Genomic DNA, 22,073 nt, shown 5'->3' with positions numbered 1-22,073 from the left:
CAATGCTATGCTGGGGATTATTAGGAAGGAAAACAGATCAGCCAATATAATAATGCCCCTATATAAATCAATGGTGAGACCTCATTTGGAATACTGTGTGCAGTTCTGGGCACCACACCTTAAAAAGGATATTATAGCTTTGGAAAAAGTGCAGAAAAGGGCAACTCGAATGATAAAAGGGTTGGAACACTTTCCCTATGAGGAAAGGTTAAAGCGCTTAGGGCTCTCTAGCTTGGAGAAAAGACGACTGAGGGGTGACATGATCGAGGTTTATAAGATTATGCATGGGAAAGAGCAGGTAAAGAAAGAGGTACTTTTCTCCCTTTCTCACAATACAAGAACTCGTGGGCCCTCCATGAAACTGCAGAGCGGTCGGGTTAGAACGGATAAAAGGAAGTACTTCTTCACCCAAAGAGTGATTAACACATGGAATTCACTGCCACAGGAAGTGGTGGGTGCTACAAGCATGGACGGCTTCAAAAGGGAATTAGATAAGCATATGGAGCAGAGGTCCATCAGTGGCTATTAGCCACAAGGTATAGCTAGGGGCTCTGGGGCAAGTGATGCTCTGTCTTCTTGGTGCTTGGGGGGGGGGTCAACAGTGGGAGGGCTTCTAATGTCATGGCCCCACTGCTGGACCTCCTGGTGGCACTGGTATTTCTGGCCACTGTGTGACACAGAGTGTTGGACTGGATGGGCCTTTGGCCTGATCCAACATTGGCGTCTCTTATGTTCTTATGTTCTTACATATGACAGATAATTAGCATGGAAATCACAACATGGCAGACACAAATTCTATGTTAGTATTACTTATCAGGAGAGAGTAAACAAGTAGGAACACTGCAAGGACATCAGCATTAAGAATATATTCTGAACCAAAAAAATAGAAATTATTCAAGAGAGAAATAGTTACCTGTAAAACCACCATTAGCATTCACTGGATGAGCCATGCTTGTTCACTGTCAAATCCAGAAACTGAACGTTAGGAGTCATGCAAATTTCATGCATCAAATCCAACCAGGCATGCGACCTGAAACAGAAAAAAGAGAGAGATCAAAGTACTGCATCTCAAAAACCACTTTCCTTTAAAACATTTCAAATACAGACCAATGTCCTAAAACTCAAGCGTTAAAGGCTTCCGATTCCTATTTAAGAACTGAATGGGATTTAGAGAGCCAAGGGATTTAAAAGCAGTAACTACCAATTTAGAATGTTTAACCTCTTGTCAACCCTGATGGTTGGGTATGATTCTTCAAAGTAATTGGGAGCTGTTTTACCAGAACACGATAAGAATATCTGTGTAAACTGGACACAGATGGTAATTAAGTCCACTCACACTCAGCAAACCCTGCTTTGCAAATACTAATGGAGCACTAACAGAACAAGAACTAGCATGGCTTTGAGTTAAAAAAAAAAAGGATAACCAACAAAGCACTGAATACTAGACAAACTCAAAGACACAGAGTAGGCTTCATGAAACATTTACTTCACATTTGTTATTTCACTTTGATTAATATGCTATAGTCCTACAAAGCTCTTTTTGGTCCTGACCTGGACAGGCCAGGCTAGCCCAATCTCTTCAGATTTCAAAAGGTAAGCGGGGTCAGCCCTGGCTACTATTTGGATGGGAGACCTCCAAGCATAACCAGGGTTGTGACGTGGTGACAGGCAATAGCAGACCACCTCTGAATGTCTCTTGCCTTGAAAACCCCACGGGGTCACCATAGGTCAGCTGTGAGTTGATGGCACTTTCCATTACCAAACAAAGGCTGCGGTCACACGGAACATTAGCCACGCAAGAGAGACAGAAGACAGGCGTATTTTCCGGGTGCGATCTCACCGGCACATCTGGGAATCGTAGCGCTTCCGTGGCACAACTGAGGCTTCCCGCCGAAAACGTGCAGCAAAAAACTAGTACCTCGGAGGTACTAGTTTCTGGAAACCGTGGGGCAAGGGCAGGCGTCTGATCGCATTTCCGGTGGCATCCGGCGCCCGCCCATGTCCCCTTGCGAAAAAGGTGTTTTTCCCCCAAGTCTCCGTGGATGCGCACACGCACCCAACGGAGCATGCGCATTTGTCGTGCACACCAAAAAACCCCAGTTTGCCGCACTGCGCGCTTCTTCGTTGCGCGTAGGCGTGTCCTGTGATTGGCACCTCTCCCTACCCATGGAACCTCCCCGGTACCTCCACAGGACCTCCACAGGAGGTCTGATCGCTTAACCGCGCATTAGTTTTCCCCGGGGCAAACAGCCCCCCCCCACGCAGTTTCCTGCCTGTGTGACCGGAGCCAAAGCTTACTTTTATTTGAAAAATTCCACATCTGTCTCTAGGCTTTGCCATCCAGAAGTTTTAAACTTACTGGCTTGAAACTCATTATTTGTAATTAAATACAAAGAAGAGAAAAATGTTAAGTTGGAAAGGCACTTGACCAGAGACTCATGTTAGACATTCGCATGAAATGGGAAGGGCTTTTTTTGGCCAATATTGCAGTCTTGTTTTAGCAGACTGTATTACATCAGTTAAGTGCGCAGACTCTAATCTGGGAGAACCGGGTTTGATTCCCCACTCCTCCACTTGCACCTGGCTGGATGACCTTGGGCAAGCCATAGTCCTGATAAGGGCTGTTCTTGAAAAAAGAGCAATTTCTGTCAGAGCTCTCTCAGCCCCACCTACCTCACAAGGTGTCTGTTGTGGGGAGGGGAAGGGAAAGGAGTTTGTAAGTCCCCACTCCTCCACTTGCACCTGGCTGGATGACCTTGGGCAAGCCATAGTCCTGATAAGGGCTGTTCTTGAAAAAAGAGCAATTTCTGTCAGAGCTCTCTCAGCCCCACCTACCTCACAAGGTGTCTGTTGTGGGGAGGGGAAGGGAAAGGAGTTTGTAAGTCGCTCTGAGACACCTTTGGGTAGTGAAGGGCGGGGTATAAATCCAATCTCCTCCTCCTCCAAAGACAACTCTGGACACACAACAGTTGGATTCATTCATCAGAAAATTATATGGATTTATTTATCAGGGATTGATACGATTGAACGGTTACCAATCCCACATTCCCATAAGTGCAGCATTAGAAAGTGCAGACTACAGAACACACGAAAGCTTATACCCTACTAGACTCTTACTCTTTTCTTAAGAAGTGAGCAGTGACTCACGAAAGCTCATACCCTGCCACAGATTTTGTTAGTCTTTAAGGAGCTACTGGACTCTTGCTCTTTTCTATGGCTACCTATCTTGATCTACAGAACACAGTTTTAATCATAGATATGAAAAAGTCACTGTGCCTGGTAAGTATTCGCTATCACTCAATCACACTCAAGCCAACAACAGGTGACTGTCATTGAAACCAAGTACTAACAATGTTATAAACGGGGATTAATCTGCAAAATACAAACCATGCTTCCAGGAGACAACACTTAGCCTTGAGATCTACACACAAGCATGTTCTCATTATGCACAATGGACATTAGAGTTAAAAAGTTCCTACAACACAGTAAGACTATCTCAGGACAAAACTTTAGCCTCTCTGCCCTGTATGTTTGTCCCATACTTGCCCAAGATTACAGTGTTCTGAAGACTTCAGGGCAAATGCAAAAACATGTACAGACTGGCCAGAAGTATTATTCCTAATACAAGATGATGCTATGGGAGGGGAAAGCATTTTTAATTCAGTATTCACAAAGTGTTCTCTGCCCGGCAAGTTACGGTGCCAAAAAGTCTTGGCATTTACATGGCTTGGCATCATGTGAATTGTTGCCCATTAGAACAAATTCCTTTTCCACAAAAGAGGCAAATACTGCCAAGTGTTTATTCACCAATGCATAAAGTCTATTAAGGCCTCTACAAGTCAAAAAAAAGGGGGGGGGGACGACACTTATTCTATGCTGTATCCTGTGGAAACTGTTTGAACTTGTGTTCCAATAGCCATTAGAAGCAGAAGCAGCCATTGACTCAAGGAACATTCCCATGTTACAGATTTGTCAGGTATGCTGCAAATATCTGCACCGTAGCCTGAAACCAGAGCTGAATAAATATACTTATTTCTCTTATACATGGCAAGCAGCTGAGAATAGTTACATTCCTCTACAAGTATTCACAGTAAAATATGGTACAGGGTACACCAATGTTACACGAGGAAAAATACTGTGTTTGTTTTCAGGTGATAAATATAGGTGGTGGAAAGTATTGTCAAGTCAGAGCCCACCTATAGTAATCCTGTAGGTTTTCAAGGCAAGAGATGAACAGAGGTGGTTTGCCATTCCCTGCCTTTGTATAGCAAGCAACCCTGGACTTCCCTTGGTGGTCTCCTTTCCAAGTACTAACCAGGGCCAACTCTGCACAGCTTCTCAGATCTGACAGCATCAAGCTAGCCTGGTCCATCCAGATAAGGACAAAGTAGCTACATTTTAAAGTTTGTGTTATATATGACATCTGTGGCAGCCACAGGTTACAAACCCAGTCCCCTGCAGTAATGCTACTACAATTTATCACCTTTTTGTTTTATAGTTACTGTAACAGTAAAATTTATACCCTACAATATTGTTACAATTTTCAATTACTAATGGAATTATTTTTGGGCGTTTGTAAACCAAAGCAATAAAATTTACTGCCAACAATACTACTGCCATTTTTATGCCCTTAACAGTTAGCGTGATAAATATAATAACAGAATGCCTGTAAACATATAAATGTCTTTCTCTGGAAAAGTGGGGGCTTTCCCCCTGTCATGGCAGGTTCCTTGACAGAGTGATTGCTAGGATCAGGATGTAAGACATGAAAGGCTGAGAACCACTAGTTTACAAGGTATCTGTCATTCATTTAGAGGTAACTAAAAATCTCCCCTTCTTTTAGTATCAATAATTCAAATAGCATGCAAATGCATGACATACCCATTTATTATGAAGCAGTCAGTGGTACCAATTTTCAAATTAAAGACTGAACATAATTTTCAGTGCTTAAACATAGCCTTATGCATACTTTGCACTAGAAGTTTAGCTCTCAGCCATTACCTGAAGCAGCTATTTGTGCCAGTGGGTAGAAGATGGGGTGGAAATAGAAGCACCCTGGGCAATTGTGCCCAGCATTGACTAGAGCCAGGAAACTCATAGGGTTTTTTTGAGCCCTGGCCCTTCCCTTTTGGCCAGTGGCATGGCTGGGGGTGGGGACAGACTTGAAAGTTTGGTAGTTTCAGTTTGGTCCACATGGTATAATTAAAAGCTAGCAAATGCAGATCCCCCTCATTAGCCTCATACAGAAGTTACAAATTTTTGAGTCACAGTAAGTTTCCCATGAGGCTTTGTGTGGAGAGTTCATCTATTTATCTGAATGTCTGATCATTAAAAATAACTGTCTTCAGGTTTTATGTCAGACTATTAATATTTCATTTAAAAATTCCAATGATGTTGGATTCAATTACTTCATTACCTAAAAATCCTTTTAAATGATTCAGCCTTGCATCTAAATCTTCCCAAAAATAATATTTTCCACCCTTCTCAAGTGAGCCCACTCCAAAGAAGCATGTCCACTACCAAGAAACCCAGATATAGACTAAGACCACCCTAACCAATTCACATTCCTGGGATCCAAGATCACTGGAGACTGTAACTACAGCCATGAAATTAAAAGATGCCTGCTCCTTGGGAGGAAAGCTATGGCAAACCTAGACAGCATAATAAAAAGTAGAGACATCACCCTGCCAACAAAAGTCGGTATCGTCAAAGTGATGGTATTCCCAGTAGTAATGTATGGCTGCAAAAGTTGGACCATAAGGAAGGCCAAGTGCTGAAGAATAGATGCTTTCAAATTATGGTGCTGGAGAAGACTCTTGAGAGTCCCTTGGACTGCAAGGAGATCAAAGGAAATCAACCCTAACTGCTCCCTGGAAGGCCAGATACTGAAGCTCAAATTCTTTGGCCAACAGATGAGAAGGGAGCGCTCACTGGAGAAGACCCTGATGCTGGGAAAGACTGAAGGTAAAAGAAGAAGGGGACAGCAAAGGATAAGATGGTTAGACAGTGTTATCGATGCAATGAACATGAAATTCAGCAAACTCCAGAGGATGGCAGAAGACAGGAGGGCCTGGAGTGATGTGGTCCATGGGGTCACAAAGAGTCAGACTCAACCAATTGTGATGAGAACAGCACTCTTGGGGTCTCATAGCAGTAGAGGCCCAGCTAATCTGCTGAAGAGTGAAAATTTTCTGAAAATTCTGAAGCGGGGGGGGGACGGACTGATTCGAAATATATGCAGTTTTTTCCTTCATCAAATCTAGTTTACCTTACAGTGCAGTCATAAGCAGAGTGACACCTCAAAATAAGCTTAGAAGGGTGCAACTCGACTTAGGGTTACAGGGTTTTGTGATGGTATTCATCAGAATTGAGTACCCACATGTTTTATGGCGCTCTCCCAAATCCTGATCCTTCTGTGCCAGCCTACCCTACTCAGCCAGAGAAAGAGAGACGCATCTCTGTGATAGCCTCGTCAGGATCTGCAGTACATATCATGGCAGGACAAATTAGTCTTTATCTCCTCTCCTACACTTTTCCCTCCCCTGCACCCCTGGCAGATGAACTCTAAACTGAGCACAGTTCAAAGTTTACCTGAGACTCATGTTCACTGTGGCCTTTGTCTGTTTCTTACCCTCAGTATGGGTAGTGCTTTGGGAGCAGGGAATACCAAGCCAATACAGGTCTCAGTATTATATGTTACTAGCAATGCTGGTCCTCTTCGTAGAGAAGAAAACACCAGACGTAATTAATTGTTTATGCATTGACTAGATTATGAAGTAGCACAAACTTAAGACTGAAATAGTTCCATGTACAATGAAGATATGTCAAATGTATACTTTCACATAGGTCTTTAACTCATGTGCGGGAACCTTTGGTTCATCTGTAATTTCAGTGGCACGTGCCACTGAAGCTCCAAACTACACAATGCATGGTTTCACTGGACAGCAGGGCAAAGTACGATGTTTAAAAATAACCGTATGTGATGTTACATATCAACAACACCCCTCCATAAGTTGTCACACATGGCGCATGAAGCTCCCCCCAAACAAAAGGCATGCTGAAAAACAGTATTGTACTAGTGCTCATGAACTGCCACCCACATCATTTATCCCCCAATGGGGACCCAAAGAGACTTACAAAATTCTCCCCTCCTCTATTTTATCCTTACAACAACCTTGCAAGGCTAAGAGAGAGTGACTGGCCCAATATCACCCAGGAAGTTTCTATGGGAAAGTAAGGATTTGAACCTGGGTTTCCTAGATTCTGTTTTGATATTCTACCCAGCTGGATCACTATTTCCCATTTAAACAGAGGTTCTCACAAATTTTAGGTCTTCAGTGAATAACACTGACTGGTGAGTACACTTTAATTATGAGATACAATTTTTAAACCTTATATCCTAGTTGCTGTGGAAGTTCTCCAAGCCCTTGTGTACATGAATGATTTTGCCAGGTTTGTTGCACTGTTGAACAAACAGATGTGGACATGCTTAAAATGTGTTTTGTAATTATTGAAAAAGAACCTGCAGCTGATTTTAGTGGCTAATACAAGTTATTGTTACAACTGAAGACTGCAATCCCTAATTTAGAGGATGAAAACCTTTTACCAGTGGTTGCCAAAGGGTGGTCTTGGCACAGGATGGAACAATAAGGTGTAAAAAACATATAATCCAGCATTAAATTACATGCTGTTAAGGGTCTACAAACTCCAAATCTCTTTAGAACCCTATTCTTCATATTTAAGAATCATATGCTATTAACACCCTGACTTGGATGGCCCAGTCTAGCCTGATCTTTCCAGATCTTGGAAGGTAAGCAGGGTCAACCCTGGTTAGTATGTGGATGGGAGACCACCAAGGAACTCCAGGATTGCTATGGTGAGGAAGGGAATGACAAACCACCTCTGAACGTTTCTTGCTCTGAAAACCCTATGGGGTCACCATACATCGGTTGCAACTTGACAGTACTTTCCACCACCACCATGCTATTAACATTCCCCATCACTCTTACCACTTAGCAACTCTAGGCAATAAATACAACCTGCAATTTTGCAGCCTTTTAGACAGAGGGCCATTGTGACTATATCCCTTGACTTAGAATGCAGGTTTCAATGAGGCATGCAGTAGCTACTTTAATTTTGTATAAGGGAACCTGCCACAATGTCAGAATAAAATATAGGAAACAAGTTTTAATTCAAAGGAAAAATTGTACAGAATTTTCTGAATGCAGGGTGAGTGGGGCAGTGGCAAAAATACCAATTTCCCTTATATCTATGTTTAGAAACTTAAAGTTCAATTTAAAGTTATTACCAAATAGGAAAAACAAAACTCTACTGCATTCACAATCTCCACAGCACTGGTTTCAGGAATGTTTCCTGTTTGGACTGTGCCAATAACTAAAAGCTCCTATTACTGCCATACACATCATTTGTTTGCTATGCAACCATCTATTCCCATGAAGGACAAAAATTAAGGAGATACAAGAGCGGAGGCTAGGCCTGAGGTTAACTGCAGTGCTGCAGATGTTCATTCATATAATTTCCTTACTCTCATTTATTTTTTCCTCACCTTTCCCCAGCAGTTTATCAAAGCAGAGAGAATTGTGAGATTCAATTTCTAATGTTCTGTGCTGTTATGGAAATTCTAGGTCTGTGTCAACAAAAGCAAATGGAGAAAATAAATTTGTATTGGCTGTTTTTGCATAAACATATTAGCCAACAAAAGAAGCAAACTGTCATGCAAGCTATTACAATTCCAGCCCTTTCCCACTAGAAATACTGCCAACCCATCTTACAGTCAACTCAGCTTTTAAGATTTCATCAAGGCCCAGCAGTTAAAAGGTAAAGACTTATTTTAAACATACAAGCAGAAATTCTCAAAACATTTAATTTCAGGTAGGAATGGGCATGAACTGGGAAAACAGTGGTTCGATGGAGTTCGTGGTTTGTTTAATCAAACTTACATGAACTTTTCTGTTTCCCAAACCAGTTCATGGTTCGTTCAGTTTGGGAGTTCAGAAGGTGGTAGAACGGCCCCACCTGGAAGTGAGCCCTGAAGGCATTTAAATGCCATCAGAGTCCACCACTGACCTGCGGCCACCCAAGTGAGCTCCTCCAGGTCGGGCCAGCCCAACTAAGCTCCCAGAGTGGCTTTTATAGGCCTTCAGAGCTCACTCTTAGAGCCTAGTCAGGTCGGCCTGACCCAGAAGTAAGTTCCAAAGGCATTTAACAAGCTTACTTTATTTATTAGTGCTATTGGTGGACTTAGCAAAAATGGTTCGATGTTCATATAACTTGAATATTTTCTCTCTTGGGAAAAATATTCAAATCAACACAAAATTTTACAAGAATTTAACTCAGCTCTAATGCTACTTTCAGATGAAAACAATTTGTAATAGCTAATTAATAACTCCTGTTTCAGCTTGCTCATGGAGCTATTAGAATATCAGCAAGTCTAATACAATGTGAACTATAACAATGCAATGCAGGTGAGTCAGATCTCCCCAACATAGGCACCTCTAAAATCTGGCTATCTCCAATCCGGCTCTGAGCCTCAGAACAGTCGTATGTAATGTTCAGACTCATCCTGGCCATATATTACTTGATATTTGAGGGAAATGTGCCAGATGCTGTCTCCCAAGCTATGAGGTCTTTGGGTCATGGGGTATTCCCGTCCCAGTCTCTGAAACCGCATTAGCCCCCAAGATCCTGGTCTAAGGCCATCATCCCCTTCACCTTTAAAAAAAACCCAATAGGGACTCACAAGAAACTTCCCCCCACCTTCGTTTCTTCACCTACTTCTCTGCCACTCCCTTTGCCCCTCCTGCCACCCCTTCTCTTACTCTCTCCACCATGCCTGTCACTCTCACTCTGCCACCCCACCCAGTACTCTCTTTCTGCCCCCCCATCACTATTTCTTTCTGCTTCTCCAACCTATCACTCTTTCTGCCCCCATCCCATCACTCTCTGTCCCTGACCTGGTCACCAGATGGCCCCACTGAGGCTTCCACTCAATCATTCCTAAACTCCCCCCCCAGCCCACCAACAAAAGAGGAGGTAAGAGCATTGTCTGCACTTGCTCAGGTGATTTTGTTTGAGGGGGAATTAACCCCCCTATTCAATTTATTTTTCAGCTTCAGATTCTTCTACAAACCTGAGGGGTCCCCTGAGTTTGCAGAAGTATCTGTTTTCTTTCTGTATAGTCCTAATCTGAAGATTTAGATATCCACAGATGGGGCCACACTTGAGAAATACATATACAAATGCCTTAAGGTGGTCACCAAACTTTGTGCTTTAACTTGACACCTTTTCTAGCACAGCAACTGACAGCTGTAACCAAGTAATTCTACCTACCACCAAAGACATGGCTTAATAAGACCCTCCGCTGACCAGCAGAGTTGGGGGGGGGAGAATTAAAGCCAATCCAGTTTCTAAACATGAACATTCTTACATGGCCTTTAACAGCAAGTGCCATTAAGCCCACTCTGCAAAGCTGAGAGGGAGGATGGGTGCTGCATCTGTGAAAAGAGTCCAGAGAGGCAGAGCAACAACCCCATATATAGCTTCCCCATAATAGCCATTTGGCTGGAGGCAACTATATATGAGGCTGCAGCCCTGCTTCCAGCCAATTTCCCACTGGCTACTTTAAACATCGCCTCTTCCAAGCTCCAAGGGCAGTGTACAAAGACAAACCCTTTCAGGGAAGGGACAAGGACTGCACTTTACAAACACAGAGTGCACAAATGCACAGAAAGGATATACACCACTATAAATTTCCGCACTGTGTTATTCTGAATAAGCCACAGTAATGAAAAGAAAATAGCTTCCCAGTTTATAGTTTAATTTCTCTCTCGCATCTCCCTTGCAGCAAATGATTTTAATCTGCAGGAACATAGACTGAGAAATTAAGAATAAGAATATTTAGAGCTGGTTTAAATTTTTCTGGTAGTTATACGAGGATTTTCTATGCCACATAATGCAGAAATGAGGCACCCAACCTTATCTTTAAAATTGCTTTTAGTTATTTTATTTTTTCAAAGAAGAAACCATTCTAGCAGGTAGCTAAACAACTTTCTCTAGACAATCCTGGGGGGGGGGGGAATCCAAGTACCATTTTCTACACTTCATAAAGAGGCCATGAAGCATTTCTCAATTCAAATATAGCAGGAAAAGATTCTCAGAGCAGATATAAAATTATGAATGAAAGCATGACCTTTACTATGGTATGCTGTTCATTACTTCAGAATTCATAACGTTTCTTTGGCCCTTTCCTGCAGATTTCTCATTATAATCAGCAAGTGTCACAGTGTTGCCACCTACACAATATTTGGAAGCAGCCAAACAGGGAGGAAGGGACAGCAGATAGTTCTTTCTTCTCTTTTGATCTTTCTAGAATTTGATTCATCTCATTCTTAACACTTTGGGACATTTATTTGGACATTTATTTTAGTCCCACAGAGGATAAATTCCATTCTGTGTAACAGTGTTATCGCAATATTCGCATGCACAGTTACTGTCACTGTCTAATAACATAAACTGTTTGTCCAGTGACATGGGTGACATTGATCATCCTGTAGAGTGTAAAAAGTTTCCATCATTCCCCCTCTTTGATGGTAGGCTACTATTTGAGGCCCCTTGGGGTCCCGATGACCCACTAGAGGAGGAATCCCAGAAGTCATCAATAGCTAGACATTTAAAAAATCACAGCCTCTCAGACAAAGTGACACATTACATGACCCCCTTCTTTCTAACTCTCCAAACCTTCTTTTCTAAAGAATAAAAGACTGCTCATGTACTCCATTCCCTCCACATACCATATACACATATACATACTCCAGAATAAATCTTCCGCTCTTCATAGGTACCTGGTATTCCCAAGATGAATAGGGTTTTGAATAAAATGGACAACTTCTCCTTTTACTATACATCTTCAGAACCTGTGCGGGGGTGAAAACTCAACTGAGCAGTCTGCCTTGCTTTAATTATTCTGTCTAGGCTACCACTTGGGCACTTCAAATGGCTATTGGGGTGACTTAAGGTAAAGGAATGCAACAACTATTTTTGTTTTCATTTTCATTGCAAATAAATCCCCAAATTGCAACTGTCTTCTGGCTCCTTACATGAGGAGTTCTAGCTCATGGACTAAAATGGAAACTACCGACAACAGATCAATGAGATCTCACTATACTTCTGTTGCTAGGAAGCAGACAGCAACACTCTGCTCCCCAGGTTGTAAACCAAAACTGTAGCCCTTCTTCTCTGCACTGAAGAAGGTAATTCAGTGTGTGTGTGTGTGTGTGTGTGTGTGTCTGTCTGTCTGTCTGTCTGTCTGTCTGTGTCTGTCTGTTAATCAGTAATTGCTTTCAGGTTGACATGGTAAGCATTGGGTCAAACTGCTAGAACAGGAGCACACTGTAACTTGTTTTATACAGATTTAGACACTTTGGACTACAATGTGGTATCTGGCTGCTGTTAGACTGTGCTTTGAAGCAAACAGAACTTCAAGAAAAATTATATTCCCATTCTTAGCCACTTATATGTAAAGAGAAGTCATATTTTTGTTAAAGAAAAGTGTACTCAAACATACACACAGTCTCCTACAGTTAACTGAAAATGTACAAACATTATGTTTTCAGCATACATAACATGAGTAAAAAAATAACGTATGGGGGAAACCACACTGGAGCCATGTAACCACAATACAGTGAGTATCAAGAGTTGCAAAACCTGGCTGGACAGTTTTCCCTGAAGATTACATTTCCTAAGAAATCACATCATGTCAACCCCATGTTCACCATCAGTGGTAAGAGTAAAAACATGCAGTTTGCAAGGACTTCTGTAGTCCATAAACTGATAGTATCTTGGACATCCCAGCTTTCATTTTTTAAAAATTTCATACTACAGCTCATTCTGAAAAAGAGATGCTTAAATTAATTAATACCTTCAAAGTTTACCAAAAGGGTAACAAGTATGTACTTGTTTATTTTGCTCCAAAACAGTATCTACCACACTGTGAATACAATATGCAGATTAAATAAACCTGATGCAACTAAAAAATGCAGATCAGGCACAACCCGTTGGCTCACAGCTTATTCCCACTGTTGCACTCAGAACCAGACAAGTTGCTTTTCTTACATCATTGTTGATTTGCATCATTTTTTCAAGTCAATTGTATCTGGAGGCACTATCCGAAGGTGTGAAGGAAACACCAAAATTTGATCAATGTGCTCTTCCTTTTCAGCCATAAAGAGATTTTTTTCAAGTTTGAACAAGTCATGCTTTCAAGAAAACCCAGGCTACAGTCTATGCTGACATTAGCTAGTACACTATTCAGATAGCCTCCTGTATCTTAGAATACATTCCAAGCTATAATCAGACACTGATTCCCCTAACCAAGGTTCAGCTCTAAAGGTCAGATTTAACTGCACTGCAATCCTGGACCAAACCCAGGCCAGAGACCACTGCCAGAACTCATGTATCTGCAAAAATCTATGTTCTCAATAGTAAACTTACTGAATCAAGATGCCCTTTCTTCAAATATTTAACCATTTGTTAAGTCATCCCTTGATATAGTCAATAGAATAAAGAGTGTAAAAGAATTCTTCTTGCCAGTGAAAAGGCACTTGAAACATTTAAGGTATTTCCAATTATTTCATGGAACAAAAAAGTCCTATGCCTTAAACAAGCATACCCTGAATAAGCATAACTGATTTCTATGGAATGGGCAGGCTGAGTAACACCTTTTTAAAACCTTGTTGTTTATAAAGTAAAAATAAAACCTTTGACATGAATTAAATCCTTTCAGCAATCTGTTCACAGAGGTTTGCATCATAAACTAAACATTTTTCACTATATATTAAAACATCATACAGCATCATGGAACATATCATAATAGAAAATAACAGATGTAAAAGTGAATAGATAAAAACAACTGTCAAAAAAGGGTTCCAACAGTTCTTTGTTATTATTATTTTTGCAACTACAAGCATAAGAGAGATCATATTTTGTTAACAATAGGTAAAGGATTTTTTTCTGGGGGAACATGCCAGAGCAGAGTTCCGGAACTTCTTCAACAAAATTCTTTTAAAAATGTTTAAAAGTTCATGAGTTTTCAGTATAACGATTGAAAACTTCATTTCCCTCTTGAGAGTTCTGGCACTACTACTACTACTACTACTACTACCACCACCACCACCACCACCACCACCACCACCACCACCACCACCACCACCACCACCACCACCACCACCACCACCACCACCACCACCACCACCACCACCACCACCACCACCACCACCACCACCACCACCACCACCACCACCACCACCACCACCACCACCACCACCACCACTTCTTTTTTTAAAAAGCCCTGAATAGGTACATAATGTCTTAAAGGAAACAAAAGTAGCAAATACTTCAAGAGTATTTAGAATAACATTAGCTACAGCCTTCATCATAGAATTGCCAGGTACTCCCTGGCAGTCAGCTGGGGGGGAGCTTACTGGCATCAAAAAGAGGCTTAGGCTGGCATCACCAACAATGTGGTGGTGTCACTTCTGGCACACACTGGAAGTGATATCATCACGTCACCAGTGACATTCTAGTATTTGAGCTAAAATTCTATGGTAAAAATTGTTTTTACCATAGTTTTTGCCAAAATACTAGAACACCCTGTGTCACCAGTGACACGATGATGCCTACTTCTGGTGTGTGCCAGAAGTGACATCGCCACGCTGCCAGTAAGTCCCCCTGCTGGCCAGCTGAATGGCACCAGGGGGAAGAGCGCAGGGGGCAGGGCCTGGCTAGCCTACTTCATCCACAATTGCTTAACTATGGGACAAGACAACAACATGCCTGAAATCAACAGAAACAGTCCAGCATTTCCAACATGTTTGGTAACCCCTCAAATCACTTTATTAATTTGTGTGAAGTAAAAAAAAAAGTTACTTTAATAAAACCGATCGTATTTGTATAAATCACTCTGGCAGAACTCTTGTCTTGTATTTAACAAACTCCTTTCCCCATGCATTTATAGTTTGAACAGGTATAGTTATTGGGACATTTTCAAAGTAATATTTTGGGTAAGCCATGATTTTGAAATTATTCTTCCCAAGCAAGTAATGTAATCCATTTCAACAAACCTTTTAACTGATAACCATGATTTTCATATAGTAGTTTTTATACAAGTATACGGGACTAGAAGACAGCCAGATCCCTAGGTATCATTATCATAGAGTTTGAACATTGGATACTGAAAGTATTTTGAATATCTTCCTTAGTTTTAAGTCTATATTCTGTTTTAGTATTTCTGTTTCAGATTTATTTATCAGACACTGTTCCATGTTCTTTGCAACATTTCAAGTATTAACCAAAGAATGCAAAGGATTTACGTTATACTACAATATCATCTGCATATAAACTTACTTTATATATGTTTGCCACCTACTAGTACCCCTTTAATTTCTTTCCTAGATCTAATCATGACTGCCAAAAGGTTCTATACAAATAGGAAAAAGTAAGGAGGGCATCCTTGTTGGACCTCACAAGTTAATGAGAAAGTATATATTATTTGCTTGCAGGATAACTCTCAGCTTATTAGAAATGCATTCAACAATACCTAGTCATGCACATCTTGCATTAAAACCTTTTGGAATTTGAAGCCAGAAGTGACACCACCACATTGTTGGTGATGCCAGCCTAAGCCTCTTTTTGATGCCAGTAAGCTCCCCCCCAGCTGACTGCCAGGGAGTACCTGGCAATTCTATGATGAAGGCTGTAGCTAATGTTATTCTAAATACTCTTGAAGTATGGTCCATCTAGTCTAGCATCTTGCCTCACACAGTGGCCAATCAGTTCCTCTGGATGGCCAACAACAGGGCATAAAGGCCAAGGCCTTCCCCTCAGTGGTAGAGGATCTGCTTGGCATGCACAAAAATCTCAGGTTCAACCCCTGGCACTTCCAGCTAAAACTATTAGGCAGTAAGTGATACCTGAGCTGCTGCCAGTCAGAGTAGAAAATACTGACCTTGATTGATAAAACAGGGTTACACTTATGGAAAAGCACCATAGGGAGTAGGGGCGCTCCTAGCCTACTAGAAATCTTTGGAAATCTTTTCCACAGCTGGCCTGTGCACACGCAGTCCCCAACGTGAGCCTACACAGAAGCCATGATGATGAACATCAATTGTATAAGACAACTTCATACATTCATTATACAGCTTCTGATAATATTCTACAAATATGTTAGATGTATCTCTTTTGCTATTTGTTAACTTTTGAACTAAATAAGAAAAAAAGCTGTTATTACTTGAGAGTTCTGTTTGGGTTTTTTGCCAAATAATTTGCCAGTAACTATTCAGTTTTGTTGCTTTTTTTCAGCTGCTTTGTAAAGAAAATTATTTAATAGCTTCCTTAGGGTATATTATCTTTTAGATATGCTTTATATGCTCGTATTTGTCTATATTGCTCCACTAATCAAATGTTATGCTTGTTTTCTAATTGCTTAATTTATATTATCAAATAATCTTTCAATTTATGATATTTCTTTTCCTGCCAGGCTGTTTGTTGTATAGGTACACATCTCATTAAGGTTTACTCATGTCCAAAATGATTTACTAAGAGGTGTTACCAGGGCTATTTCTGGGCAGGAACGCACAGGAACGGAGTTCCGGCTGACTCCTGAGTTGGCCACGCCCAGCAGGAACTCATTAGCATAATAGGCCACACCCAACAGCAGAAACTCATTAGGATTGGCTACATTAGGGGTGTGTGGCCTAACATGCAAAGGAGTTCCTGCTACAAAAAGAGCCCTGGGTTTTGACAACAAACAAGGTAAACAGAATAAGAAGCAAAAGGTGGGTGTGGCTGGATGACCAGACTTCTGGTAACACAGGAGTGTGGCCTCATATGCTAATGACCTGTGCTGTCAGGGGTGTGGCCTAATATGCTAATGAGTTCCTGCTGTTGGGTGTGGCCAATTATGCTAATATGTTCCTGCTGGGCTTTTTCTACAAAAAAAGCCCTGGGTGTTACTAAAGCTGAACAACTTCTTGAGTTTCTCTTTGACAGCATGCAATGTTATCCTTTTTTAACAGCACATTATTCGGTCTCCATAAAGTAAAATAGTCTTCCACAAAAAGAAGGAGTAGCATGATCTGACAAAGTCATTGGTTCTATTTGGTTTCAGTTGGGTAGCCAAGTTGGCCTGCAGAGCAGAAGAGCAAGATTCAAGGGTATAAGCTTTCAAGAATGCAAGCTCTCCTAGTTCTATTTGGATATCTGATATTAAAAGGATTAAACCAGTTATCTTTAACATTACATCAATTCTGAATAACTTGCATGTGGATAAGGGAGGGGAAAACTATTATACTTTTACTTTTTCATCAGCTATTGGGGCTTCAGAGAATTTAACAGATAGATTCTTATCCTCTACCAATACCTCCCAGGCTACCCGTTCGCCTTTCTATTCCAGGGTATAAATAATGCCTGAATAGGCCCACTGTGAGATTATGGCCTGTAAATTCACTACTTGCCCAAATTCATCACATGGCAAACTTAATAACAACTGGATAATAGACTACAACTTTTAATTTTCCATACACATTTGATAGAAACATCTTTAGAGTTACTTGGCGAGGAGAAAAATGCCCCACCCTGCCAAGCATGCATCCTGTGTCTGCAGATCCTCACCACGACTCGAACCCCCCCAGGGTATGGAAGGTCTGCTCCGTCTGTCCTGCTTGTGGCTACAGTGCAGCATCTGCCCATTGGGGCCGTGGAAAGCCGGCTGCTGCTTATGGTGAGGTGGTGGTAGTGGTGGCGGAGGGTCAAGGCTTTGGGAGTTTACCCAAAATCAGATTTCATGACCCTGTTTTGGAAGCCACACTTCTTGTTTAGCATGATTAAAGACATCCTCATTATATCTCTAAAGCATCTATGCAGTAAATTTAGACAACATTCACTATTCTCCCTTAAAAATAAAGCAACCATTCACATTTTCTGGTGAAATACATGCATGAATGCTATCAAGTACCTTATTACCTAACCCCCTGACCCAACATTCAGGTTAACTGACAACTGAATAATTTTGTTGTAGACAATATGGAGGGTACATGATAGTTATCTATGGTATTATTTGTTACTTTAATAAGGTCAATAAAATGGGGGGAAATTGCTTCCATACAAGACTACAAGGTTTTTTTAGGCAAGTCAGCTACTTTGAGGCCATATGAAAGGGCATATTCAAGACTAATTATGCATTCAAATGACAAAATGAGAAAGCATGACAACTCTGTGGGGGTCCTAGAAGCTGTTCCCTCAGACTGCTTTGGAGAGAAAAAAGTAAAACCAATAGTGATATATCAACTACCTCTACAGTTATAGGACTACTGTCAGTGTGATTACCATCACATAAATACCATGGAAGGAAATCCAAACTATGCACAAATTAAATTAGCTGGAAAATGTATGTTATTTTCAGTGGAGAAGTTTCTTGATTCCTTGACACTGAACTTTCAGGTTTAGTGCTCAGCCATTAATAACTTTTACTACATAATATGAAGCATATGGCTTCCTTCTGAAATCACTCCCCCCCCCCAAATGGATAGAATAATTTGCAACGGACAGCTATATTTATTAGCTACACAAGAACCTCAAATAAGTTTGTATATATATATTTAAAAATATACCTATAAATTCTGTACCTTTCTTAAAGAAAAGCAAAACCAGTGGGTAAGAGATTTTTTAATTACCTACAAGCATTCTTAATGCAGTTAAAGTAGCCTCCCCTAGGCCTTACACTTTAAATCTTCACCTATCAAATGCTATACAGAACTTTTACAAATTAACTTCTGGTTATAAAAAGGAATGACAAAGATTTTAAAGGGCATTTGAGGATGATCCTACTTCACTAAGTCCCTTACCTGCTGCCATCATACTGCAGCTTGTTTCAACAAGTTTTGAAAGCTAGAATTCCCAGGAAGGAGAGGACAACTGCAGGTTAGCAAACCAAAATCAAGTTTTTATATCTTGAGAACGACAGGACTAACCCTCTTCTAAGTATAGCTAAATGTTATCATATGATAGCTAAAGTAAGCCAGCCTATTAGGAGACACTAACAAGAGCTATTTTCATGAGGCACTCAGAATTCATTTACCTTATGAGAAGCTAAGGCTGGGACAGCAGATAACAGATCACACCATTCAAAATGTACACGTCTCTTTCCTCACCTCCTTATTCAAATTAACACAAGAAGGGCAGTCAAACGGCAACATAGCTGCGTATGAAGAAACTGAAATACTGAACCAAAGAGCCTTTTGAGACATCCAAATACAAAATTTGGCAAAGCAGGGTTTCCAGGTGGAAAGTTTTCTAGTTTGTGCAAGGACTCTTTGCACTGAATCAAAGAATAATTCATTCACATCTAAAGGAGTCAAGCTTACAAAGGTAGCACTTTGATGTTGTGATGAAGCACTTTCTTTTGCCTTCAAGAAGTCCTGAGCCAGTGCACTGACCTTGAGACACTGACATATAAACAAGGTCTGCCTGAGCCAGCAGAGGGATGTTAGGATACAATACATCCTCTGCTGGACTGCATACAACACCCCTCCTATTAGTAGGACTGGGGTTGGAGTCACATAGAACATTGCTTGCGTTCCAAGAAATGTGTCTCCAAGAGACAGAGAAAAAAAACACACACACACACATTCAAAGTAATTAAATAAATATACATGAACACATAAATAGCATCACGCAGGAGTCCCATACATCCAGACTTTCTATGCAAAATGCCCAAGAGTTGGTACCTCCCCTCTTGTTCAGAGAGAACAACACAGTAGTGTTGCCTGTCACCACCTGTATATTTTTCTCTTGAACCACATCCATGAAACCTGCTAGAACACATTTCATTGTTGTCAGTCCTAGGATATTCACATGAGGAGTTGTTTCTACAGAGAACCAGGTGCCTCTTACAGTGAGGTCTATACAATGAGCTCACCAACCCAGCCAAGAAGCATCTGTTATCACAGTCAGAATGGAGGAAATGATTCCGAACAAGGCACCCTGCTATTCCTCTCTGACATCCAGCATATGAAGAAATGAATGAAAGTTCTGGGTATGCTCAGTTTGACATTTTGTCTGATCATCACTGTTGAAAGAGTCTTACAAATTAATTCTGAAGAAGCTGTATTGTAAACCTTGCAAATGCAGATAGATCAAGATGGGTAGCCGTGTTTGTCTGTAGCAGTAGAAGAAGAAGAGATTGGATTTATACCCCGCCCTTCACTTGGAGTCTCAGAGCGGCTTACAAACTCCTTTCCCTTCCCCTCCCCACAACAGACACCCTGTGAGGTGGGTGGGGCTGAGAGAACTCTGACACAAACTGCTCTTATTCAAGGACAGCTGTGCCAGAGCTTGTGACTGACCCAAGGTCACCCCAGCCAGGTGCAAGTGGAGGAGTGGGGAATCAATCCTGGTTCTCCCAGATTAGAGTCTGCACACTTAACCACTACACCAAACAAACCACTACACCAAAAAGAGAGTCCAGACAGAAGCACCTTAAAAAGTAAAGTAAAGGTTCCCTTGCTCGAAAGCCAGTCGAATCCGACTCTAGGGTTGCGGTGCTCATCTCCGTTTCAAAGCCGAAGAGCCAGCGCTGTCCGAAGACGTTTCCATGGTCATGTGGCCAGCATGACTAAACACCAAGACGCACGGAACGCTGTTACCTTCCCATCAAAGTGGTACCTATTTATCTACTTGCAATTTCTTGCTTTCGAACTGCTAGGTTGGCAGGAGCTGGAACTAGAGACGGGAGCTCACTCCGTCATGCGGCAACTCGGGTCTCAAACTGCTGAACTACTGACCTTCCACAGCCTCCAGTTCAGCATCTTAACCACTTGAGCCACCGCAGCTCCTTAGAAGCACCTTAAAGACTAACAAAATTTGTGGCAGGGTATGAGCTTTTGTGATCAACTGCTCACTTCTTCTGTATACTGAAGAAGTGAGCAGTGACTCAAGAAAACCCATACCCTTACAAATGCAGCAGTAGAAGTTACAAACCTCAAGGTTTTTACATGTTGAGGACTGTTTGAAAATGGCAATATCCCTTATTTTTCCCTCTGAGAGGAAAGCCATGTTTTGAATAAAACCCAAAACTTATCTCCCAACATACCTGTTGCCAGGGCTATTTTGGGGGCAGAACGCACCAGAACGGTATTCCGGCAGCCCTCCAATTTGGCCACGCCCCCTGCTCCCAGCAGCCCTCCACCAGGTTGTCCTCCATGATGCTGGCGCCCCAGTCAAAGAAGCCCTCCACCATCTTGAAGAAGTTGGGGTCATCTTCCTGCTCAATGGCCTGGCTGTAGCACCACTGGCTGGCCGCAAGAGGGGGGCCACCGCCGCAGGGCCTCCCCCCTGGGCCATTCCCCGACAGCAGGGCCACCGCCAAGCAGCGTGGGCGGGCGTCAGGAGCTCCCCCAGACAACGGTACATGGTGGGCGGCGGTTACTTTCTCCTCAGCTGTGGCAGGACAGGGAGAAGCTCCGCTCCATGGGTGCTCCGAAGGGAGGAAGAGAAAAGGAGGAGAAGCTGAAGGGCGTCAATGTGGCAGGGCAGGGGAAAGAGAGAAAGACGGCGGCAGAAGGGAGACAGGCAAGGCCGGTGCCTGCGTGCGGCCCAATGGCACAAAGACAGGTCATGATCGGGGTGGACTGCGGGGGGTGGCAGGGGCTTGCATGTAAGGAGAAAGGAACTTTTGGTGACACGGGGCAAGCAGAAAAGTACGGATTAAGCGGCGTGGGAAAGGGGATCGCGGGCCGGGAGGCTCAAGTGGCAGCACCAACGCTGTTTTGGCAGCATGACTCCGAATTTAAGAGGGCTTCGCAGAAAATCTGGCTTTGGAAAGGGAACTCCTCTGCCCCCCTCTCCCCCCGCCACGGCTTGTTGGCCGCCCGACAGCTGCCTTTGCTTTGTGTGCCTTCTGGTAAGCGGATCGTGGATGTGCAGTTTGCTAAGTGCAGTGGAAGTTCGCTGGGGCGCGGGGAGAGGAGGAGAGAGTTGGGCAGACTGAAACTTCTTGTGGG

The 22,073-nt window shown here is 42.2% G+C and overlaps 1 protein-coding gene across 3 annotated transcripts in view; it reads right to left on the bottom strand.

Annotated features, from left to right (window-relative positions):
• KANK1 (KN motif and ankyrin repeat domains 1) overlaps positions 1-18,978 on the bottom strand; it is an 82,584-nt gene extending 63,606 nt beyond the window's left edge. For all 3 annotated transcript variants that reach the window (XM_015426067.1, XM_015426083.1, XM_015426076.1), the window contains exons 1-2: positions 18,918-18,978; positions 914-1,030 (exon numbers count right to left, since the gene is read on the bottom strand). In XM_015426067.1, the coding sequence (XP_015281553.1) occupies positions 914-950 (37 nt within the window). In that variant the 5' untranslated portion in view covers positions 951-1,030; positions 18,918-18,978. The remainder of the gene's footprint in view (positions 1-913; positions 1,031-18,917) is intronic.
• Between the last annotated feature and the right edge of the window lie 3,095 nt (positions 18,979-22,073).

Source organism: Gekko japonicus, unplaced genomic scaffold (assembly GCF_001447785.1).
Source record: "Gekko japonicus isolate JY-2015 unplaced genomic scaffold, Gekko_japonicus_V1.1 scaffold31, whole genome shotgun sequence".
Classification (NCBI taxonomy): Eukaryota; Metazoa; Chordata; class Lepidosauria; order Squamata; family Gekkonidae; genus Gekko; species Gekko japonicus.
The sequence above is the reverse complement of the archived record's forward strand: the minus strand, read 5'-3'. Positions and strand labels throughout refer to the sequence as shown.